Consider the following 23,963-nt stretch of genomic DNA (forward strand, 5'->3'; position numbering starts at 1 on the left):
TTCAACCACTCAACTCTTCTATTTTAAAACAAGTACAAACTCTAAGATAATCAAATTCTTGTAAAAAATTAACTCACTGATAATATTAATTTGTATACAAACAAAAAAAAATCTCTATAACATTTTTTACTTTGATTACAATTTTAGAGGTAATGGGATTCGACCCAGCGGGAACTGTCATTCGACCACCATATTGAAGTTATCTCATCCTGTGTAGTGTCAATTTGCGAAGAAATTTTTACAAATAAAACACTAGAAAATTAATGTTATCATTCAAAACGGGTTTATTAGCACTACTTGTAACGTTTCTTCCAAAAAACAACTCCACCGAATTGATTTCCTAACAAACAAAAAACGTATTTCTTCCCTAGAGAAAATCTTGTTTTGAAGACTGTTGCAGTATGGAGCCAGAAATGGAAACGAACCACCACACAGAGGGACCCCCTAGGAAAAAAGCCAAACGTCCTTTAGACCAAGAGGTTAATAAAAAGAACATAACGTCGTTACCAGTGAGTTGAGTGCAACTACTGGGTCAGCTACTAATTTCTGTTTTAGTATGATATTTTAGTAAATATTTTTAAACATTTGGACTTGAAAAGTATAGGAGTTTGTGCTACATTGTGTTCAACTTTTAATAACGTATCTAAGGATAGTTCACTGTACCAAGAAGTGACCCTAAAGGTGAGTTGTTGTTGTTGTTCTTAAGACAACACTGACAGTGACGTTTCAGTACAATATGAATAAAGAATTTCTAGAGTCATTCGTTTCAAAAATATCACATCCCAAAGAATTGTGTGTAGAGTATAAGTATTGTGATAATCAATCAGATTTTGAGGATCATTCAGAATTTGATAAATTTGTCCGTATGTAAGTAGACCCACACGTGACTGAGCTACAACTGACTTAATTTTTTAAGCGCCCTAACTAAATGTGGAGAATACGTGCAATCAATTAGGATAGATAATTGTCGAAACGATGACATTCTCCTCCTCCTTTCGGAATGTGTAAATCTTAAAGGTACCCATTAAGTCTGTAATAATCTGTTGTTAATTCAACTGTTGCAGAACTCACTCTATATCGGTGCAAGAGTTCCTTCCAATCTCTAACCTCAATCACTACCCTTACTAGTATAAAATATGTCTCATGTCACTTCCCCCAAAAAATCGCCAGCGAAGCGATAAAAAATAACGAATTACTTCGAAAATTATATCTATGTAAGTACCCCCCTGTTTGACTTTCGACTATTAAAAAATTTTCGTAGCGGATAACACAAACGTGAATGTAAACGAAATTTGTGAGAATCTCTCAAGGTGTAACGAACACATGAGGGAAATCTATTTTAGCGAACGAAAAAAACTGAGAGCTAAGAGTCTGAGGACGTTGGGGAGATTGACGAAATTGCGGAGTTTAGCGTTAGTATCAGGGACGGGATTTGAGTGTGACCCTGAGGATTCCCTTGAACAAATAGCTGCAGGATGCTCAAAATTGGAAAGGTAATAATTGTGTTGCTGCAGTCCGAATTTACTTGTTTTCGTTGTCTAGACTTATTATTTATGGTTGGAAAGAAATAAACGACGATAACCTGATGCCTATATTGCACATGTGTACGAATCTGCGCGAACTAGACCTTAGGGGGTTGAATATCACAATCAGGAGTTGTCGCGAAGCCGCCCTTTCGCTGCCCTTCCTCAAAACTATGGATGTGATTAAGTGCAACCGGGTGAAAAAATCACAGGTTAGTGTCTATATTGTGAGGCTATGTTTTAATGAGTGTTTTCAGCTGGCCAAACTTAAACAAGATTTTATGGAAATTGATATTCCTTTAGAATAATGTTCAAAACCAAGTTTTTACAATGTACATTTTTTTGATTTTACTTTTTATATATTTATTAGCATTTTCATTGTTATTTTTTTTCTAATGTTCATTTTTAAATTAAGTTTTAGTTGGTGTTCATATAAGTGTATGTAATTGTATTTAATTTGAGATGATAAATTTATTTTGTAAATACTAGTGACTTATATACATGGCAACGACCTATTGGAGGAGTCCTAGATGTTGCAAACAAACCGTGGCAGCTGCGGCTTTAGCTTCCTTTTTGTTAGGACTTGCGACGTTGGGTTTGTACTCCACTCCGTTCAGGACGACCTGGAATTTCTCCAATTAAATCAAAGGTGTCTCTGGAGGGGTTTTGCGACGAAACGCTTCAAACTTGCTTTAGACAAGTCCTTTCATTAATGTTTGATGCCTAGTTTTCAAACGTCACATGTCAAATTGAACTTGACAATCGGTAGTAGCAACTTAAAAACAAACATGGCCTACTACATTAATATTTTTCAATATTAAAGCAGTTTCGCCGCAAAACTCGATTTTTAAGAAATTAACCTTAAAGAGGAAGTTCTTCTTGTGGTCTGGCCCGCATTCGAAGCACAGCGTGTACTGCGGCGCCCCCAACTTCTTCTTCGACGCGTACTCCCCCAGCAGCGACACCGGGTGCTTATTCTGTATCGCATAATTGCTCCACTGCGTCGGTCCTTGTTTCTTCTTCTTCTTCTGCTCTTCGTTGGCCACTAGCCCCTTCTTATCCAGCTTAACCTCCAGCAGCAGCGGCTCCAGCGCTCCCGTTTTCTCCTTGCCCAGCCCTTCTCCCGGCTTCCACCCCATCTTCTGGAGCAGATGCATGCCCATCCCTCCCGAGACGGGGGTAGCAGCGGTGAGTTGGTCCTAAGAAAATCCGTCTAAATTTGGCGCCGATTATGCCATGCCCTCTCGTGCTATATGCAACACCAAGTGACGTTTCACGTCTGACAAAATTCTACTCACCACCATCGTCTACATAGTGTGTATCCCGCACAAAATCATCGTTCACTTACCGCACGTGTTTGTACCCGAGGTCAACCAGTTTCCACGCGAAGAACCCTGATTTAGTAATCTGACAGAAGCCTGAAACAAATTCTCAGGTGGCGGATTTCGCGTTGTCGGAAAATTCTTCCCACACCGCGAAATTTCAGATGCTGGGCGCCGGACCATAGGGGATTATGGTGGGGCGTCCAGCCGAGCAGCCACAGATTCCATCTCTGCGGCGGCCAGAAATGGTCTGTGCCTACTGCCGACCGGACTTGGAACACATCGCGTTTCGATGTCCAGTCCGGGCCTGAAAATTTGTTCAAGGCGGCCGGGGGTGAGGAAGGAAGAGGGACGAGGGGGGGTTATCAGTACCTTTTTCGCCCAGGCTTGGTAACCTGAGGACAGTTCCGCTTGAGAAAGAACCTGAGCTCCAGTGGTGCCTGTGAACTGGCCAGGCTGCTGCTTACTCTGAGCCCAGGATTGCATCTGAAAAACGCCAGTGTGTTTAGCTTGAAGGTCGATGACGTCATCGATTTTTTGGAAGATACAAATTACCTCTTGGTTGGATTTGTACATCTGGGTTAGCGCCTGCACGTCATTGGGATTTTCTTGGAGCTTCCTTATGGCAGTCAGTCTTTGAGAAACAATTGAACCTATATCCACTGACGCCTGCAACCCTTATATTACAAACAACCGATTCTAACCTCAAAATATTTACTTCTATAGGTTGTGGAAAGATTTGTGGTCCTGGAGGTGCACTAGGAGCCACAGGAACCACAGGAGGCACAGGTTCTGGTGCAGCTGGTGTTTCAGCAACTTTGGGTGGTGGAACTGGTTCTGGGGGTTTTTTGGGTGAAACGGGCACCCACTCATTTTCAGACTTTCGATGTAATTGACCACTACTAACTGGAAACTGAAGGCGTAACTCGCTAGTTCTTTCTTGCGTTGATTTAATAGGCAAAGGTACGGAATTCTATATAAAAAAATAAATAAATAAATAAATTCTTATAACATAAACCAGAAACTTACTTTAATATTCATTGTTATAGAAGTAGGCCGATCTTTGATCTGGAAAGGGTGATGGAAGGGTTTATCAGTATCACTATCACTTCCATTTTCTGTGTTACTAGAGAGTTCCCCTAATTCCTCCTTCTTTGACAAGGTTTTACAAAAATCTGTTAGTTCTTCTATCGTCTTTCCTCCTGCTCTAATAGCAGCAATGACTTTTTCTTGAGCCTGAGGACCTAAAGTTAATGCCCCCGGTAAGCTGCCAGATTTCATCATCTGAATGGCGTTCTTTCTAGCTATTTCTAAGAGTTTTTTCTTATCTATGTGTGAAGAATCCCTTGATGAGGAGCGGTCTCGGTGGCGCCTCTCCCTCTCGTGGTGACTCCTGTGTCTCCATATATCTTCATCTTTGTAAAAAGAGTTGTCTTTTCTTTTACTTTTATGGTCATAATCTTTGTACTTATCCCTATCTCTTGCTCTAGGTTCCCTACTCTTGTCACTCTTCCGATAAAAATCTTCATCTCTGCTTCTACTACGTTTGTCCCTACTCCTACTCCTCTTCTCCCTACTCCGACTTCGCCGCTCCACGCTCCTACTTCTCTGATTCCCCTTAATTTTATTCCTCAAGTCATTAATTTTCAACTGGAGCTCCCTCTCCTCACTCTGTTTCGACCGCTCCTCCTTCTTCTTCTTTTTATTCTTATCGTGATCAGCTTTATGCTTCCGCTTTTTATGCTTTTTGTCATCTCCTGAGTCCACCTCTCCCTCTTCAAGATTCTTCTCCAAACCATCTTTCGTCCTATCTTTCTTCTCACTTTTCTCCTTGTCACTCTTTTCCTCTCCCTCCTTCTTTATACTAGCAAGATTAAAACTAATATCCGTCCCCTCAATTTTGATTTTCTTCTCGGACGATTCTTTCTCCTGTTTGATCAATATTTCAGCCAAATCAATCTCAGATCTTTCGCTCGAAACGCTGTTCTCCCGTTTTTTCTTCTTTTCTTTCTTCTTGTGTTTTTTCTCTTTGTGTTTATGCTTCTTCTTGCTCTTTTTGCTTTTTTTGGGCGAGTCGGATTTTTCCTTTTTGATTATCAAAGGAGGTTCAGCGTCGAAACTGTTGAAGAGCTCGGATAGGATTTCCATGGAAGATTTCACTGGGGTGTCAACAACGGGCTTTTGTTCCTCGGAAGGCATGTTTTTGTAAATTATTAGAAAACGTGTGAAATCCTGGAAATAATAATAGGAAAGTGTTTGAAATGTATACTCGCACAAATGTCAAATCTCAACTTGTGTTGTGAGTGTAGGGTTGCCAACTTCGAATATGTAAAATTTGTTATTTATCAGTGATTTTTTGGGGGTTTGAGTGAAAGTAAGAATGCGGGCGGTGTGTGGTAGTTTTGGTGGTGCAGTAAGCAGAGCCAGAAGAATCGATTTTGTAAAAGTGTGTGCTGAAAACGTTGAATGTGGTTGAATATGTGTCAGTAGTCGCACCAACATAACAAAAATGAAAGCCCTATTAACCATTTAATGTTTTTTTGTAGTATATAAAATCAGCTGTAATGCTCGTAAAACCACATTTCCTCAACGATAACAATTTAATTGTTAATAATCTTACACGTAATAATAAGTTGCACAGCGTCCAACGTTCCCAGTAATGTGACTCTGTCAGTTCTCCTTGAAACTTTGCTTACATGCTTCAATCCTCACTAGGCTATTTCTGATCAGTTTGACTAAAATATCGTGACTTTTTGCAATTACGCATCTTCCGAAGCCAGTACATCGCAATAAACCAATAGCGAGAGATCTACGTGTGCTAGAGAATCATAACCTCCAAGAAACAAGTCAAAGATTTACTCATTCGAAGATGGCAAGCGAAATCAGCACGTTTAATACTCAGCATTCTTCTAAGAAGTTCTACCGACATGCTAGTCACAGGTAAGTGATCTTTTAATACTTATTATGAAATGGAAAAACACGACCAAGTATGGGAATATTTTACCAGGTGTGCCGTTATGCAACCAGTAAAACGTGATCATGCTCATTCACCTTCATTGTCGGGAATTCGTTTAACATACAGTATGTCCCTAAATTTTGTGAAAGGTGTCGATGCGATGGGTGTGTCTGGTGACGCTCCACCCACTGGAACATAAAGTCACAGATGTTTACCCAATCCGAGCAAATTAAAATATTTGCTGATGATATATTTAAACTAGGGTCACTGTACGCGACGATTGCTCTTTTTGAACTCGTGGTGATTCATTCACGTCGTAAATAAAAAGAGTAAAATGTGTGGAAAATAGATTTAATGACGGTGCATTTTTAAACATAATTATATACATATTGTAGTTTTAATAAAATTTAAAATTAGATGTTTTTTACCTGAACGTAAGGTACGGGCTCCCGTTTCCGTCTGTCTATCTATCTGTCTATCCCTCTGTCGAATGTATCAATTTTAAAAATCAACTGTATCAAAATGTGTTAAAATTTAAAGGTTGTTAACAATAAACAGCCAATCACAGATGTAACCATCCCTACTACTAATGGTATGACGTCATCTCCAAAATTTACAGTATATTTTTTTAATTTTATCAAATAAGTTTTCACTCGGGATATCCAAATTTTTGGAAAAGAAATCAAAATTTTACATAACATTTTGTAATTTAACTTTGAAACTGCAAAACCGAATGCTCGTAATCGTGGTAAATCGTTAATCAAAATTTATTCGTATACCTCTCCTAAAAAATTGATGACGCCATCTCAAAATTTTGCCTAATCTCTCCGAAATAGGCAAGATATTTTAACGTATAAGAAGGATTATTATATTAAAATTCGCAAATTCAAATGTTATAATTTTTTTTAAAGGTTCTCGCTTGTAGTTTTTCGATTTTTCAATTTTTCGTTTCATCAATTTTTGAAGTTCTTGATTTTAATTTTTGATTTTGTATCACAATTTTTCATTTTTTCAATGTTTTTTCGATTTTATAATTTTTCGTTCAATCAATTTTGCAATTTTTGGATTTCCAGTTATCCGACTTTCTGATTTCTATAATTTTCATTATTTCGATTTTGCAATTTTGCACTTTCTCAATTTTAAAGTTTCTCAATTTTTAATTTCTCGATTTTTGATTTTTCTTTTTTTCAATTTTTCAAATTCTTGCTTTCCAATTTGTAGAAAACTCGTGAAATAGCAAAATCTAAAAGTTGAAATATCCAAAAGTTGGAAAATCGACAAACTGAAAAATTCAAAAATGAAAATTCGAAGAGTTGAATATCGTAAAAGTGAAGAAACAAAAAGAATTGCAAATTGAAAAATTGAAGAAGCGAAAAATTGAAAAAATAAAAAAGTATAAAATCGGAACATTAAAAATTCAAAAATTTCTAAAAATAAAGAAAATAAAAAACCGACATGGAAAATTGCGAAAATTTGAAGAAATGAAAAATGAAAGGATCAGAAATTTGAAAAATTAAAAAATTGCAAAATTTAAAAATTAAAAAAAAAAAAATTAAAAATTGAAAAATCGCAAATCGAAAGCTTGAAGAATCGACAAACTAAAATTGACAACTCGTGAAATCGCAAATCGAAAAATTACAAAATCTAAAAACTGAAAAATTCAAAAATGAAAATTCGAAGAGTTTGTAAGTGAAGAAATAAAAAGAATTGCAGATTAAAAAACAAAAAAGTATAAAATGAATAAAGTGCAAAATTTAATAATTGAAGAAACAAAAAAATGAAAATATAAAATATTAAAAATTATTAAATGGAACCATTGAAAAATCGAAGAATTAAAAATAAAGAACATAAAAAACCAAAACGACTTAAAATTTTTAAAACTAAAAAATTACCAAATTTTATTAAGAACTAGACACAAGCTGTTCTACAAAAGTTTGAATGACCACATTTAAGTAGTATTTGATCTGAGATTAACAGTTTGACTATAGTTATCATTTCAACGAGGCGGCAAACTCAAGATCCTGTTGGACGTCGCACTCATTTATACCCATCCTGTATCCTGTATAATTTGCTTCGCCACAAAACAATGGGCAACGAATATGGTCTGGTATCTAAAAATAGTAAACTTTCTATTTTTGTCGACAAACCTTACGTGTTTCTTTCCATGTTTATACAATTTCCAGTTATTAAGTTTCCACTTGTTTCAAATATAGGAAACAATGGAAACGAATTCAATAGCCGCAAAATAATAAAAATTCTGGCTATGGAAATATATACAGCGTGTGCCTTCGAAACATATAAAGGTTGACAGCACGTGGGCGTGCCCGTCCTGGCCCCGCCCCCCATCTGTCACTCGTCAAGCATCCTAAGATCCTGTTATCTCCCAGCTCGGCGAAACAAAGGCTCCGCTGGTGGCACAAACGCAATTTAATGCTTTATCTGCATTTATCTATGACCCCCATCGGCGCTTGTCCTCAGTTGTTCTTTCACATTCGTCGCGTTCATAACCATGCCGCAAATCTCGCGCCGACTCTCCGACGTCCACCCGCTCGTGCCGCCTCCAGACGCCGCCATGCGGGCCCGTGCGAACTCCGCCACCACCAACCCCCAACTCCTTGCAACCTTCCCAGATCTGCGTAGGTGCGACAAGTCCGAAAACGATCTAGAAAGTTTCACCGGAGGCATGCCTATGCTGGAAAATCGCTGGATCGACAAGAGAGAAATCGCACACAGGTATAACGCACAAGTCGCTGTTTATCCGAAAATAGCGGCTATTTTTAAAAATATGATGGTGGCTTTGGCAAAGCCGAAGAGCAATTCGCGCTTTTCTGGAATGCTGGTTGCAACAGTTGTTTGGACGAAACGAGAGATATTAGAGGTTACAGGGTGACGGCTCTATTTGCGACACGAATTGAGTAATTTGTGATTTTAGTGGTTCTAATTATGTCGAGGCACCGATTTTAGATTTACGTCAAGGTGGGTGACATCAGGTGTGGCCTTTCGAATTTTAATTTAGTGGCAGGGGATACGATTTTTCGGACCGGCTGGAGCGCTGTTGCAATGCTGAAGAATCGTTATCACGGAAATTCTAATAATAGCCGTGTTTTCGTCCCGTTATCAATATAAAGTCGGCATTTTCGATTGACATTGACGAGTTGCGCTATTACACGTGGAACGTTGGTTGCGTTGTGCGTAATTGAGGATGGAGCTAGAGTGGTTCGTGTCGTGTTATCTCGATGTTTTGTAGCTCCTAGAATAGGAAAAAGTGGCTCCTCCGTTTCCGCTTGTTGCTTTTGTACACGGCGTATAATCATTTGGTCTTATTTTTAACATATTTTTTCAAGGTTTCCCTGTGTGTGGCATCGCCGGCTTGTTGTCTGTCTGTTATTTGTCTATATGTTCATATTTTCGTGTAAATGGCAAAACGCCAATCTTGATTTAATTAAATAAAGCGTAATAATAGAAAATCGATCCTAAACTCTGCTCTTTTCTCAAATGTTCGGTGAAATTTTGGCAGGACCAAATAACCAAACTAAAAACGAAAACGAAAAGCTCAAAGAACAGTATCTGGAAAGATTAAAATTAATTTTGAAGACACATTTGGACATTTATATCTTAAGAGCATCTCGTATTGTTCGAAAGGTTCGCAACCGGTCTTGTCAATCAGAGTAGGTTAGCTCAAGTAGATCAGAGTAGTGTACATCAATCACCTGATTAATATTTTCTCCCGAGCAGTAAAACGCCAACCATGATTTAATTAATGTTTATTTTCATTTTTACTAAAAGCCAAATCAGTTCTCGTTATCTCGAGGATCCATTCCGAGTCCTTCAACAACACCATTTACATTTACGCAAACGAAAATATGCATCGGCTGCTGAAGCAGTTGAAAATCAATGCCAGGTGTTCTTAACCCACTCAATTTCAACAAGATGCCGATTATTAAATGCAAGTCGGTCGAGCCCACGGCGCATTCCGTCGAGATGTGTGTATATTTTTACGTGATATTTGCTTCATTAGATTATTTATTATTCCAATTTAAACTACTCTGAGTAGTAAAATTTTGTTTGTATTCAGGCATGGATTTCCGTTTGTTTGAATGTCCTCTGGTTTTTTTGTTCGACACGTGTGTGGCGGCTTTGTTTACAACTAGGAAAAGAAGTGAACTTTGATCGGGGTCGTAATTTTTTGAACCTTTTGTAGTTGGTTTATAAATGATCTCTAAATTAATTATTCAGGAGTGGTGGGCATGAGTTAATTACTTTGAATTACGTGCACTTCAGTCATCTGAGTTGTTGTTGTCCGGAAGTGGCTCATTCATTTTCTCTTTGTCTCTGATTTGCAGCAATAAATTTTTAGATGACGTCATCGGCTTTTTGGAGGGGATAATTTTTATTTTTCAAGGTTTTAATATATTGTTTTCAGTGGTTTATCTTTATAAATAATAGTCGCGGACTAAATAAGTCATGGTGAAATATTCGCTATAATAACATAAGACAGACAGTAAATATTTACTTCTGTACTATCAAGCAGATTTATGCAAAATATCTTATGTAACATAATTATCATTCATTAACGTAAAACAAAATTTAACATTAAAATAAAAAAAATTGTTATGAGGCTTTGGTAGTTGTAAAATAATTTTTAAGAATTTTTGAGACAATTGAAACAGCAGTGCTTAATAAAATTTTCACAGATTTTTACTCAACCCGACTGAAATTCATTATTTTAGGTATCATCCACTAGTCAGTCAACAATTTGATGATGTCATTTCAAAATTTCGCTAAGTAAATCCTGTTTAATTTGTCCTTTGGTTTTGCTTCAGCCACTTGGATTCTTGCAAAAAAACGTCAAAATTGCACAAGAAAATTTGAATTTATCTTCGAAAATACAAAACCGTTTGCTTGAAATCATTTAACTTATCGTGAACATAGTAAATCGGTAATCAAATTCAATGTGTTCTGTCTCCTGTGAAAACTTGATGATTTCGTTTGTTGATCCCCGCCAACAGGTTGATGACGTCATTTCAAAATTTATCTAAGCAAATCGTATTTGAGGGTTATTGATAAAAAAGTCAAAATCATACAAGAAAATTTAAATTTGTCTTAGAAAACACAAACTGCTTTGAATTAATTATAAACATGGTAAATCTCTAATAAAATTTTATGTGTTTTATCTCATGCGAAAACTAAATGACGTCATCACAGAACTACAAGACATATGAATTAAATTTACCAATTTCGCCCAAAATTTGAGTTTTTATTTCTCGGGTTTGAGCTTCCAGTTTCCTGTTTCCGTCTGTCTGTCTGTCATCTCTCTGTTCGCGATTATATTAGAGACGGAATTTCCGAAATTATTGAAACAATTGGTGTGAAATTTTGGATGTATTTTATTAGCGTGAAAATTTCGTTTGTCGATCCCCACCAACAATTTGATGTCATTTCAAAATCGTATATAAATTTGTGGTGTATTAGAACGTTTGTAGTTTTTAGTTCAGCCAGTTGGATTTTTGGAAAAAAGTCAAAATTGTACATGAAAATTTAAATACAAATCGCTAATTAGAAAAATTTGATGTCTGTATGTCTGCCGTAAAATTTTGCTTAGTAAACGTCATTTCAATATCAAAAAATTATATACCCCTGTACTTGTGCTTTATGAATCCGCCTTGTTTTAGTTTTTTAAGTTTTAAAATGTGGTGCCATCTACGCGACAAACATTAAACAACGAGTTGGGTTTTTCCCCTTTCTACTAGTATTTTCAAACTCTACACACAATAGACATTTTTACAACCCGACTTATTTTAAGTGACTCAGTGACTGATTGATAACACTAAACACATGACGTCGTGTGAAACGCGCACATTTCCACGAAAACTAGTGCAATCAACGAAAGTTTCGAAACTCGTGTAAAACATCTTCAGATCCCTTGTCCCGGTTCTCCGCAATCAAACTCCAGATCAAACCCTAGTCCAATTTCGCACTAGAACAAACTCCGAGTCAACAATCTCGTCCCTTCCATCATTACGAGCCATCATCACGATTCACATGCACTTATCCCAACTAGCGTCCATTCATAGATCGAAAGTGGCACGGAACGGAGGTGTGCGTTTGCGAATGTTTTAAAATCCACGCATAATCGAAATCATTTTCGTGTGCGTGTGATGCGAAAATGCGCTTCACTAACGGAAATTCGGCGGAAAATGGACGAGGGAAAGCTTCGAATGAGTGAGTTTTTTCGTTGTTTAATTGAATAATTGGCCGGCATGTGAAGGTTTGTTCTTTAATTGCGGCAATTCGAGTTAAGTGCGTTTTTGTGGGAGCGGAATTTTGAAATTGGAAATATTTATTATTTTAAATTGCTTGATAAGGGATTGTTTTCGTGGTTGGAACGGTGAAGATCAAAGCGGATGTTATTTTTTTTATTGGTATTTAGTGGAGTAATGTAAGTATGTGTTAATATACGTACAAATTTTCGGGAGTTTAACGAACTTGCGGAGATTATTAGATTATCGGTTTAATTGAAACTGTAAACTTAATGAAGTTGATGCAACGGATGGTTTAGTTACTTGGTAATACAATACAGGAGCTAAATAATATTGTTTTTTTTTTGTGTACCGCAATGCTGGCGCATCCTACTCAAACGATAAATAAACTAGTTCTCGTTTTCGCACTTGTTCTGCATAAAATAAGTGCTAGAAGCATTGATGACCTATTTATTTTATTGATTCATATCCTGATTTGATCGCATGTATATTCATTGACTGGTAATGAATTTTCAAACTGAAGCGTGGGTATGTGTTGGAAAATGTATTACAAAATTTGCCACTTTCACTTCATGAATGAACTACAATTCGGTTTTTGTAACACAAATTCTGCTCCAAAAACCGAAGAATGCCGTTTGGAATTCGTAATAAATATATTGGAAAATATTGTAAGTGAGAATTCCGCCTTGGGTCGCCTATGATTTAAAAGCAATTTTGCTTATTAAACCTTAAATAATACTTGTTGGAACTGTTAAAAAACCAGTTGTCTAATTAGTGGTCATTATCTATCCGGGTATGAAACCACCTAAATATTCTAAGAAAAACCACATGTCTCTCACAATCTGGTCATTTTCATTACTGAGCCCATGTTTCATTTCGTTGGTATTATGTATTTAAAGACCAGCTTTACTTCGAGAAATATTGAATAATAAAAATTATAGCAATAACAAACAAAATCAAGGCAAATTCTTAACCCATAAGTATGGTGGAGTAAAAATTGTATTGTTTCCCACAACTTTGGGAAAATTGCTTGATTTTAATTTTAAAAACTAATTAATTAACTTTCTATTGGAGATGAATAAATTGATTTTAATTGTTATTTCAAATTAATTTTAATGTACCGTTAAAAGTTGACTTATGAGTTTCAAGGCCATCGGTTTTGTACGTTTTCAATTAAATTAGAAAAATTAGCGGATTAATAAATAAAATAATAAAAGTCCGATCAAGAATTTTAAATAGGATTATTTTGCAAAATTTTGGGATGACGTCATCAGATTTTTGGTGGGGTTGCCCAAATTGTGATGCTTCAAATACATGTAAAATTTCATAATATGTCCAGTGATTCTGGAGACTTTGTACGATAAAATCGCCATCAGACGACAGATAGACAGAAACGGAGGACCTACATTTCATGTTCAAGGAACGACAAAAACACATGAAATTAGCCATTCGTTAAACGAAAATCACAGTTATTTTTGTTTCTTTTTCAAAATTGAAAAATTGCAAATTGAAACGTTTAGAAATTGAAAATCTAAAAATAAAAATCGAGAAACCGAAAAATCAGAAAATTAAAAAAATTGTAACACTGAAATATCCAAAAATTAAAAATTGAAGGACCGAAAAATTGTAAAATTCAATCCAAAAATTGACAATTTAATAATCGAAAATTGTAAAACTGAAAAAAAAAATTGAGGAACTCAAAAATCACTGAAACACCGAAAAATTAAAATTAAAAATCGAAAAGTGAACATATTTAGAATTTAGAATCGAAAAGTGTAAGTGGAAAATAAAAAAAATCGAGAAATACAAAAAATATAAAGCAAACTAGAAACTGAAAAATCCGCAAATTTTAAAAATTAAAAATTGAGACATTGATGAAACTTAGAAAAATTGCAAAATTGAAAAATCGAAAAATACAAATATTTAGAAATTGAAAAATAAAAAAATTGCTAAACTATCAAACTGAAAAATTAAAAATGAACAACTGAAACATCGTAAACATAAAAATTTAAGAATTGGAAGAAATCAAATACATATCTGAAAAATCGAAAAATAAAAATATTTAGAAATCGAATAATTGAAAAATGAAATGGAAAAATTCAAAAATTGAAAAATCGGAAAATGAGAAAAATTGTAACAATGATTTATTAACGGATTCACCATTACACAACATGTAAGTAATTACATTTTCAGTGCTGTACGCAAACCGAAAAACAACAATCGAGAAACTGAAAAATCAGAAAATTTGAAAACTAAAAAAAAGAAAAATCGAAACTGACGTGATGACACCACCTCAAAAATTTGTATGGTAAATGTTATTTAAATTTTATAAAACAACATATTCCTACATGTGTAATTTATTAATCTTTTTGATTTTTTACTGCAGACATCCAGATTTTCGGAAAAAAATTAAAATTATAGAACACTTTACATTCAGAGGCGACGCAAGTTCTAACCCTAGACCAATTTTTTACACTCATTAGTTTACATTCGGTTTCAATTACCTGTCAAATTCCATTTCGTATCAAACTTGAACCTGTTTGTTTTCATAGTGTTTCAAGTTCACTGTTATTTACCTCGAATAAATAAATGCGAATTCCCGAAGTTATTTGTGATACAAAACGACTAGTCAAAATAAAAAAAATATATATAAAACTGGCGAATAGAAATTCCCTATTAGGGACATAATAATAATTCATTGTAAGCTGCATTATCAACTTAATTTTCCGGAAATTTTAACTGTACTCTTAGATCATTGGATTATAAAATCTCTCTATTCATCCCCTCCAAAGTTAATGACGTCGTTCTCAAAATAACGCAAACCTCGGAAGGAATAAAATCGTGGTATCTGTTTCGTTAATCTAATAAAGACGTGATTCATCTTGCCATTGTGACATTAACCAATTATCCCAATTAACACGCGACTTCCAAATCCAAACGCTTCCATTGTTTGCTTTCACCTTGTAGATGAATTAATCTCGAAATTGCCAGAACACGATCGGAAAAATCAGCTACGAAATAAAAAATCGCCTTGAAAGTGATCCATCTATCACCTTAATTCTGACTAACGGGTGTCTATTTATCATACACTCCATGTCGTCGAAATTGTCGTACATTTTTCCAAAGTACAAGTTTTGCGCAATAATTTTTAATTAGTTTAGTTCCAAACATTCGGTTCTAATTATAAAACGTAGCGGCATTCCTTGCCACTGCCAACAAAGGATTAATTATTCAATGCGATGAACAATTCAATATTATCTCAATCTGATGAAATTATCGGATTCGCTGTCATTAAACTGTTTACGTTTGAGATAAGAGAAAACTTCAAAGGAAGTGATGTTTATTGAAATTATCATAAAGCGTGTTCGCAAAGGTTGCTATAATCACATTTTTCGTGAACATGACTTTTCGCCAATTTAAACGTCAAGTGATGCCCTTAATTTAAATTTGTAGCGAAAAATTTGTTTGACTTGCAGCTGTGGAATGGCTACTAGTTACTAGTTGAGTACCTTGAAGGTCACAGTGGTGGAATTTTCTCTAATCGGTGCTTTTACAAGAAGTAAATTGTTAGTGTGGGTCAATAGGCAAACAATTTAGAGCTATAATTAGTTTTAAATTAGTGTACAGATCTGATATTTACCCGGTTTTAAACCCGCGCTATTTTATGTTCTCATTATCGAAATTTTTCTCGAAAAATACGCCACTGACCTGAAAAATCGCGAATATTTATTAAGTTATGATGGAATTATTTCTGTAAACCGTGTTTTTCGCATTTTGGCAGCTGTGCCAAGTGCAGAGGTTTGGAGAAATTATTGATTGATAATAATTATTTTTTTTTGTTTTATGGATGTGTGCATAAAGTAACTGTGGAACGGTTATGAATTCTATTATTTTTTTAAGTGAAGGATGCCTGTCTGGAACGTGTTTCCGCAGTTAAATAAAAGTCGTGAATATTGAAAATGTTTATAGACCTTGAAATTTGTTACGTGAAACTGCATGTTGGATTTAGATGATGTTTATTTTGAAATCGAGTCAGAAATTGCTATATTTATGATTTTGGGAGCAGGAGACATGTAGTAAATAATTTTGTTGATTGTGTGTCACACCATAGTATTTTCGTCAAACTGTCGACGACTACCACGATTTGGGAATTTTCTGAAAATGATAATCTGGGAACTACCGAACCGCTTGCTTTGAAGCTAAAAACCAAAAACCGCTTTCCGAGAGATTTTTTCAATGAATATTTTTAACGTTTTGTAATTCCTAAATTGATGATCTCTATATACTGGCTGAGGTAAACTGTAAAATTTAACGGTTCAGAATTATTTTTAGAACAATCCATAAAGTCGTAAAGTTAAAAATAGCTAAAGATTATTAAAACCACATACAAAAAATACTCACTCCGGTATTTCAAGCGCGATTAATTTTTATTTAATAATATTAAAATATCACATATTATTAAATTAAAGTGACGTCATTAGTTTTTTGGAAGGTATGAATTTTTATCTAGAAAAAGTGAGATGTTTTGTTTTAGATTCTTCTATTTTGGAATTTTTATTTTCAATTTTTCTATTTTTAACTTTTCATTTTCTCAATTCAAATTTTTTCAATTTTTCAACCAAAATAACAAGTTTATTCAGACTGAAGTTTTAAGAAATCGAAAAATTGGAAAATTGAAAAACGAAACACTGAAAAACAGAAACATTGAAAAATTGACAGATCTGGAATTGATTTTTCAATTTTTATATTGTAGTTTTTCGATTTTTCTACATAAAGAATAAATTTATTCAAAATGAAATTTTGAAAAATCGAGAAGTCGAAAGCCGGAAAATCAAAATCTAAATCAAAATTACTAAACTGTAAAATTGAAAGATTGGTAAATTGAAGAAAAAACGAAAAATGTAATATTGTAATATCGAAAAATCGAGAAATTGAAAAATTTTAAAAATACCTACAAATTAAAATATCGAAAAATTGAAAATACGGAAAATTGAAAACTTTTTATTTTGCAATTTTTCGATTTTTAATTTTTCAAATTCTCGATTTTTAATGTTTGAGTTTTTCAACAAAAAAAAAACAAAAAATTAGAAAAGTCGAAAAATAAAAAAATCAAAATCGAAAAATTAAAAATCCATAAATTAACAAAACAAGATACCAAAATCTAGAAATAGAAAAATAAAGAGAAATTGAAAAATCGAAAGTCGAAAAAAAAATGTAATATTGAAACATCGAAAAATTACAAAATTATAAAATTGAAAAATTAAAAAATCTGAAGAAAATAAAGTTTGAAAAATTGAGTAACTGGAAAAACGAAACACTCGAAAATTATAAAACTTGTAAAAAATAAAATTGAAAATCCGAAAAATTGCAAATCAAAAAATTGAGAAACTGAAAAATCGGAGAATTGAAAAAATGAAATATTGCAACATTGAAACACCGAAATCTGAAGTTATTAAAAATCTAGAAATTGAAAAACTTAAAATCCTAAATTTCCTACATAGAAAAATTGAATCTTCGAAAAAACACAAAATTGAAAAATCGAAAAAAATGTCCGAACAATTTTTAAATTGTAAAATTGCGTAATCAAATTGAAAAACAATTGAAATATCGAAAAATAAAAAATCTACAAATTGAAAAATGACAGAGATCGTTGTAGACGTCATTGTTTTTATAGTTATAGGTAATTTTAAGAAAAGAATAAAAATGAGAAGTGGTATCATGCTGCTCTGTGTAAATACGGCACGAAAAAAGGATCACCACTAGGCTGAAATTCCTAGTCAGTTTATTTTTTACCAACTCGAATCCATTTATTAATTTTGATATTGAAATCTAGTTATTATGAGATACCCACAAAAACAAAATAAACACAATCATAAAACAAAAATTTATCGATGTAATTAGTATTTATTGGATGCCTCGGAGAATACGTCATATGCAATAAGCTGTTAAATAAAACATTTAACAATAATTTATTTCTCCAGCAAATGGCTTTATTTTTAAATTCTTTTAAAAATGCGGTGACGGATTTACGAAAATCAGAATGATGTAGGTACGATGATTTATAACCACCCTGTGTATGTTAAACGAAAACTTTGTAGAAAAGATGCGCTCACAAAGAAAAAGAAAATGAAGAACAGTGCAGACGTAATTGTCAAATTTTGAAAACGTAGTATGTCAAAATTGACACTTCTCTGTAAATCGATTTATTCTACAATTAAATTGAATCAATACGTGTGGGTATATTTTCGAAAAATGGGCAATACAGGTAATGTTGTAAAAAATGGTAGCGTATGTCCCAAATCCAACCAATTTACAACCAGATTTGATCACACTACCCTCAGGTACTTGTTTGGTCGCTTCAAAATCAATTTTAAACCGACTCGAACCTAATACTTTGTTTTTTTTCAGAATATTCGTCAACCGTAGTTTACATTTAGAAAATATCAAATTTTATGGCTTCGATATGGACTATACTCTTGCCGGTTAGTATTCCCGTCCTTCTCTTCCGCATTACTAATCGGTGTCTCTTCCAGAATACAAATCTCCCGAATACGAGATTCTAGGTTTCGATTTAGTCAAAGAACGCATGGTTTCAATAGGGTACCCCAACGAAATTCTAGAATTTGAATACGACCCGACTTTTGCCGTCAGGTAAGTACCGCACACCCACAAACCCAATTACATGGGTAATTTCGTTCCAGAGGCCTGTGGTTCGACGCCCTTTATGGCAACCTATTGAAAGTGGACGCATATGGCAACATTCTCGTGTGTGTACATGGCTTCGAATTCGTTAAACAGTGAGTGCGCTTTCCTCGCACAGTTATGGCATTGATCGACTTTTATTTTTAGTTCTCAAGTATACGAATTGTATCCAAACAAATTCCTTCCATTAGACGAATCCAGAGTTTATGTGTTAAACACCCTTTTTAATTTGCCCGAAACTTATTTATTAGCATGTTTAGTGGATTTCTTCACGAATTCTCCGCAGTACACCAAAACGCAAACCGGGGTCAAATTCGGCGATCTTTTCATGAGTTTCAAATCGATTTTCCAGGTAGGTGACACTGAGGGTGAAATTATACTAATCGGGGTTTTTTAAGGACGTCCGGAACGCGGTCGACTGGGTCCATTTACAGGGCGACCTGAAGAAAAAAACGATCGAAAATTTGGAAAAGTACGTGAAGAAGGACGAACGTCTTCCAATGTTTTTGGCAAGGTTGCGGGAAAGCGGGGCGAAGACCTTTTTGTTAACTAACAGCGATTATAATTTTACAGACAAGATCATGACGTATTTGTTTGATTTTCCGCACGGACCCAAAGTAAGTGGGGAAGTTATTGAGCCGAGGATTCATTCACTAAATTTTTTTAGCCAGGTGACGTCCACCGGGATTGGAAGACCTACTTCGACACGATCGTCGTAGACTCGCGCAAGCCTCTCTTTTTCGGCGAAGGCACGATCCTCAGACAAGTCGATACAGCAACCGGTGCACTGAGAGTGGGGGTCCACACTGGACCCTTCTTAAAGGAACAAGTTTATTCAGGGGGTTCTTGCGACGTTTTCACCAAACTCATAGGAGCCAAAGGCAAGGACGTGTTATATGTGGGTGACCACATCTTCGGTGACATTCTCAAAAGCAAGAAAATCAGGGGGTGGAGGACGTTCCTTATAGTGCCCGAGCTAGTGCGAGAGCTGCACGTGTGGACCGACAAGTGCCAGTTCTTCGACGAACTCCAAATGCTCGACATCAAACTAGGCGAAATGTACAAGTACGTGTTGCCTGCGTTGTTGTTCAAACGCGTCGTAATCACTCTTTCTAGGAATCTAGACAGCAGTACGAAGGAAAAGCCGGACATTTCGAAACTTAGAGCGGCCATTCGTGACGTCACTCACAAGATGGACATGTCGTACGGAATGATGGGGAGTCTGTTTCGGTCGGGGTCACGACAGACATTTTTCTCGTCACAGGTAACTAAAATGGCGCAGTCGCTAGTATTTTTATTTTTTCGTTACAGGTGGTGAGATACGCGGATTTGTATGCTGCTACCCATTTAAACCTTCTTTATTACCCATTTTCGTACATGTTTCGAGCCCCTGCTATGCTCCTTCCTCACGAATCGACAGTGGCGCATGAGCAGAGGTTTGTTTTGGAAGCTATTGATAATCAAGCGTGCCCTGAGAAAGAAGTGAGGAAGCCCCCAAGAGTTCTGGAACGATCACACAGCCAAATTCCGCACGTGCGACCAGAAACCCCCTTAAGTGTGACTCATAACCACGACGAAGACTTCTCGGAAGATGAAAGCGACGAGAAGAATTCCTTCCGGAATGGGGAAAAGAGGGAATAATTGTTGTTAAAGTAGGTTAGGTTGTTTGTTTTTAACGCACACTCAATCCTAATAAGAGTAAAACGCATTTTATAGACTTTTAACAAGTAGCGCAAAATTGCTCATTTTTTATTGTTACCACGTTTTGTAATGTAGATTTTATATTAAATAGTTACAAGTTGCAAATACTCCAATTTTTGTATTAAGCAATAGTAAATTATTTATCGTTTTTGTGTTAATTTATTGTACTCTAACCTTCAATAAATTCCATGTTTCAATTACAGTAGTAAGTCTTGTAAGTAATCCTCCATTTCTTCGTCCCGTGATTTCGTTTCTACAGGTTTGTGATTGTTCCAAGGTGATTCAATTGATTCGAAAGAATCTGCAGCTGTAGTCGTTTCCTCTTTGTCAGACTTGCTGTCTTGACTGGTCTCTGCCTGTGGTGACCCCTTCTCTTTTTCCTTGTCTCTTTTATGCTTGCTTTTGTACTTCCTTCTATCCAGTCGCTTCACTTCCCTCTTCTTACTACGATAATTCAACTTTCTGGAACACTCAGGGCACAGCCCTATCACCCAATGAAATACCCCCAACCACCTTCATACTCACGTATTTTCACCAACGCATTCTTCTTCCCCCCTTGTTCAACATAAGCAAAATTCACCTCCCAAGTTCTCAATCCTTCTTTCTCCCCACACTTCTTATTCCCACAAATAAATTGTCCTTTCCCCACAATAACTTCCTTTTCGATCCTCCAACGGAGCGCTATCTTTCGACAATTCACTGTTAAATTTACAAAAAGGCTAACAACGCGTAATTTACCTTGTTGTCTTTGTACAAGCTGAGGTCTGCGATACAGTATTCTTTAAACAATTTGTCGTAGTATTTCTTCGCGAATTGGGCCTCCCAAGTGTCTGGGGCCGTGTCGTCCCATAGAAATCTGTGGTTCTGGCGAAGGACGTCGTGGTCTGTTCGATCCTTGGAGGAGTCTCTGTGGAGCAGGGTAGTGTCACCGGGCTGTTTTAGGACGTATTCGTTGATTAAGGCCTTGTGGATGTCGTAAGGGTTCATGTAACGCATTTGTGAACGGAAAGAAGTCATGTTTCTATGTAAAATTAGTTTTCACAACATAACCTAGAATATTTGTGGATTGTTGACATTGACATGTGTGTATCCGTTTGACAGTTGAAATTGCGGTAGTGGTTAGAATCCCGTTCACGGTATTATTTACGTGTTTTTGTCATTTGAAAGTTAAATTGGTTAAATGTACGCAAATAGGAGGATTCAGTATGGAACAGCCATTAATTGCACTCTAGCAGTTGCATTTTTTATGGAGTAAAATTTGGAAAAAAAAGATTGTAAGAACTTTCGCAAAATAGTGTCTCATAAATCATAATAATTGAACCAAGACCTATAAGGTTATATGGCCATCATAAAAGTAGTTGACCGCAAATAAATACCCCCTTTGTGTGGTTCGCACTAAGCTTACCGGTTGGCAATAAATCATCTTCTAAACATTTCTTGCTCATATTTAACAGGGCCGGCTTTCAAAGCGAGTGGTTATTTCGGAACCCTCAGCGGCTGCAGGTAGTAAGGAAATGGTGGAGTGGTGGATTTTCATATTTAGTGAAAGCCGCCCCTGAACGAAACCACAAGAGCCGGTCGAGCTCCAGTGGACACGTTATTTACGACCCTAAAACCTTTTCTATTGTAAACAACTTAACTTCGACACAATGGGATGATTTTATGATGACCATATAACCTTATAACTCTTGGTTCACTATATTTAACTGAAAGCACTATTTATTTTTGTTATTTTATTAATAGTTTCATTTATTACACTCTTGAGAAATTCAGACGAGTACGAATAATAACTTCATTGTAATTATAACGAATTATTATTTAGGAATGATAGTGGCATGTCCTTAAAAATAAATACGCCTTTATTCTGATATTTGTAGTTATTTCATGTACCGAGTGCAAAATTCCGTATAATGAGGTAATCATTCCCACCATTAATTTGTTGACGTCATTTCAAAGAATTCTGTCTTTATTAAAATTTATTTCCCAAAGTGCCTATTTTGTTTTTTTTTTTGAGATTGTTTAGCATTGCAAAGTTAAATGAACGTTACAGAAACATTTGTAATGATAATGAAGCAGCCATTATATAGAGAGATGCAAAAATAGTTCAAGGACGCGGTTATAACTCCCACTCCTCATTATCATTGCCACTCCAGTGTCGGGCGGCGAAATGCAAGATTTAACATACATATCAGTAGTTTATTGCTTTTATTAAATATATATAATAATTAATAACCATCGGCTCCACGTAGCAATACACGGATGAGACGTAGATTATTTTATAATAGCTGCAACGGCAAAATGCGATGCCTGCTATCCCAATCACCAATATTAAAATGACCGAACATGCACCGACGGGCGAAGCGAAGCAATAACAGCGGACGCTGCTGACGGAAAGTGGTGGGAGGCGCCTGGCCTAAAACTGCATCTCCTTAGCCATTAGTCACAGTTTAACAGTTATATATTCTTTAAGGAGTAAAATTTTGGAAAAAAAAGATAAAGTAGGGAAAACGTCGCATATGTGTAAGTTATTTCTAAAGTGTACGGGTGTAATGTTAATTTTGCTTTATAATGTTTAACGGGTATTTATTTATTCTGAAATTTTCGTCAAAATCAACCGACAAAAATAAAATTCATGTAGATATATTTTATGTTAGAGTTGGGTAGCTGCAAGGTTATGAGTGACAATGATTCCAGCACCTATATAAGGAGCTTTAGACTGGGTATTTTTCAAAAAGTGTTGATCGCCGTCAAAATGAAAGTCATCGTTATTGTGTACGCAGCGCTAGTGGGAAGCCTGTTGGTAAGTAGTTTTAAAACACACCATAATAGAAAAAAGTATGCACAATTTTTTAATACGAATTTGTTAAAAAAAAAAGAACTGTCCAAAAATAGTGTCTCATAGTATGTTAATTAAGTGAAGGCACTATTTATTTTTCACTGTTTAATGTTATTTTTATTTATTAAGATATGTCTTCTAGATTTCCATGGCTGTGGATATGCAAAAAAAGATGAAGACATAATATTCAGGAGTTTAGACAAGTATAGCTACGAATAATAACTTTATTGTAATTATAAAGAATTATTATTTAAGGAATGATGGTAATGTACTTAGAATTAAATACATCTGTATTCTAATATTTGAAGTTATTTCATGTACCGAGTGTTAAAATGCACACTTTTGAAATGAGAGTGTGAATCTTTAGTACAAGTATAAGCATAAGGCACTTATACTTCTGACATTGTTGTGGTACCCGTATGAACAGGTTTAGCCCATTTTTTTTAAGTAATGACACAATGAATATGTTAAAACTGCGCATTAAAGTTCGCGCATCTGTTAATTACGAATAACAAGCATCAAGCATATTATTGCTTTGTTATATGCTGGTTGTAAAATTTTACGTTTTGTTATATTCTGTGGATGAATAATTTAAAAACATAAACGAAACAGGAGCAATATGAAAAAACAATTATTTAACGACATCATTGTGGAAAATAATAA

The 23,963-nt window shown here is 35.2% G+C and overlaps 4 protein-coding genes and 1 long non-coding RNA gene across 8 annotated transcripts; 3 read left to right on the forward strand and 2 right to left on the reverse strand.

The window, feature by feature from the left end:
* The first annotated feature begins 170 nt into the window (after positions 1-170).
* LOC135124920 (uncharacterized) lies at positions 171-2,008 on the forward strand. Its single transcript, XM_064050140.1, has 8 exons — positions 171-509; positions 556-681; positions 731-867; positions 917-1,017; positions 1,065-1,214; positions 1,262-1,493; positions 1,543-1,735; positions 1,781-2,008. The coding sequence occupies exons 1-8, from the start codon at positions 402-404 to the stop codon at positions 1,829-1,831; spliced, it is 1,098 nt and encodes a 365-aa protein (XP_063906210.1). The 5' UTR covers positions 171-401; the 3' UTR covers positions 1,832-2,008.
* On the reverse strand, positions 1,970-5,143 carry LOC135124916 (protein Son). 2 transcript variants are annotated; one of them, XM_064050132.1, is made up of 6 exons: positions 3,875-5,143; positions 3,564-3,818; positions 3,401-3,514; positions 3,218-3,331; positions 2,384-2,722; positions 1,970-2,146 (listed from the first exon to the last, which is right to left on the reverse strand). In XM_064050132.1, exons 1-6 carry the CDS (start codon positions 5,042-5,044, stop codon positions 2,036-2,038), a joined length of 2,103 nt encoding a protein of 700 aa, XP_063906202.1. In that variant the 5' UTR covers positions 5,045-5,143; the 3' UTR covers positions 1,970-2,035. The 2 variants fall into 2 exon arrangements, with proteins under 2 accessions (XP_063906202.1, XP_063906203.1); XM_064050133.1 differs by lacking the exon at positions 1,970-2,146 and adding an exon at positions 2,872-2,941 and having other exon boundaries at positions 2,500-2,722.
* A 189-nt stretch (positions 5,144-5,332) lies between these two features.
* On the forward strand, positions 5,333-20,612 carry LOC135124918 (cytosolic purine 5'-nucleotidase). Of its 3 annotated transcripts, none has more exons than XM_064050135.1 (9): positions 5,333-5,785; positions 18,470-18,543; positions 18,595-18,712; positions 18,763-18,858; positions 18,911-19,115; positions 19,162-19,380; positions 19,431-19,828; positions 19,880-20,027; positions 20,075-20,612. In XM_064050135.1, the coding sequence occupies exons 1-9, from the start codon at positions 5,715-5,717 to the stop codon at positions 20,402-20,404; spliced, it is 1,659 nt and encodes a 552-aa protein (XP_063906205.1). In that variant the 5' UTR covers positions 5,333-5,714; the 3' UTR covers positions 20,405-20,612. The 3 variants fall into 3 exon arrangements, with proteins under 3 accessions (XP_063906205.1, XP_063906204.1, XP_063906206.1); XM_064050134.1 differs by lacking the exon at positions 5,333-5,785 and adding an exon at positions 8,272-8,534; XM_064050136.1 differs by lacking the exon at positions 5,333-5,785 and adding an exon at positions 11,643-12,023.
* LOC135124921 (protein FRA10AC1 homolog) lies at positions 20,601-21,566 on the reverse strand. Its single transcript, XM_064050141.1, has 3 exons — positions 21,203-21,566; positions 20,990-21,149; positions 20,601-20,948 (listed from the first exon to the last, which is right to left on the reverse strand). Exons 1-3 carry the CDS (start codon positions 21,479-21,481, stop codon positions 20,662-20,664), a joined length of 726 nt encoding a protein of 241 aa, XP_063906211.1. The 5' UTR covers positions 21,482-21,566; the 3' UTR covers positions 20,601-20,661.
* Positions 21,567-22,862: 1,296 nt separating this feature from the next.
* LOC135124724 (uncharacterized) lies at positions 22,863-23,601 on the forward strand. The gene is made up of 3 exons (XR_010279822.1): positions 22,863-22,984; positions 23,119-23,264; positions 23,443-23,601. It is a non-coding gene; the product is annotated as an uncharacterized LOC135124724 (long non-coding RNA).
* Positions 23,602-23,963: the final 362 nt, after the last annotated feature.

The sequence above is a fragment of the Zophobas morio genome, unplaced genomic scaffold (assembly GCF_036711695.1).
Source record: "Zophobas morio isolate AGI-343-1 ecotype UQ-CSIRO unplaced genomic scaffold, CSIRO_AGI_Zmor_V1 ptg000008l, whole genome shotgun sequence".
NCBI lineage: Eukaryota > Metazoa > Arthropoda > Insecta > Coleoptera > Tenebrionidae > Zophobas > Zophobas morio.

Coding starts and splice junctions, on each gene's coding strand:
- LOC135124921 (XM_064050141.1), bottom strand. CDS start 21,481: ATGACTTCTTTCCGTTCACAAATGCGTTACATGAACCCTTACGACATC. Junction 21,150..21,202: donor GCTTGTACAAAGACAACAAG/GTAAATTACGCG, acceptor AATTGTCGAAAG/ATAGCGCTCCGTTGGAGGAT. Junction 20,949..20,989: donor GAATGCGTTGGTGAAAATAC/GTGAGTATGAAG, acceptor ATTGGGTGATAG/GGCTGTGCCCTGAGTGTTCC.
- LOC135124918 (XM_064050134.1), top strand. CDS start 8,311: ATGCCGCAAATCTCGCGCCGACTCTCCGACGTCCACCCGCTCGTGCCG. Junction 18,544..18,594: donor TATGGACTATACTCTTGCCG/GTTAGTATTCCC, acceptor TGTCTCTTCCAG/AATACAAATCTCCCGAATAC. Junction 18,859..18,910: donor GGCTTCGAATTCGTTAAACA/GTGAGTGCGCTT, acceptor TTTTATTTTTAG/TTCTCAAGTATACGAATTGT.
- LOC135124916 (XM_064050132.1), bottom strand. CDS start 5,044: ATGCCTTCCGAGGAACAAAAGCCCGTTGTTGACACCCCAGTGAAATCT. Junction 3,332..3,400: donor TGTACAAATCCAACCAAGAG/GTAATTTGTATC, acceptor GGCGTTTTTCAG/ATGCAATCCTGGGCTCAGAG. Junction 2,147..2,383: donor AGAAGAACTTCCTCTTTAAG/GTTAATTTCTTA, acceptor GAGAAATTCCAG/GTCGTCCTGAACGGAGTGGA.
- LOC135124920 (XM_064050140.1), top strand. CDS start 402: ATGGAGCCAGAAATGGAAACGAACCACCACACAGAGGGACCCCCTAGG. Junction 510..555: donor AGAACATAACGTCGTTACCA/GTGAGTTGAGTG, acceptor TTTCTGTTTTAG/TATGATATTTTAGTAAATAT. Junction 1,215..1,261: donor ACTTCGAAAATTATATCTAT/GTAAGTACCCCC, acceptor AAATTTTCGTAG/CGGATAACACAAACGTGAAT.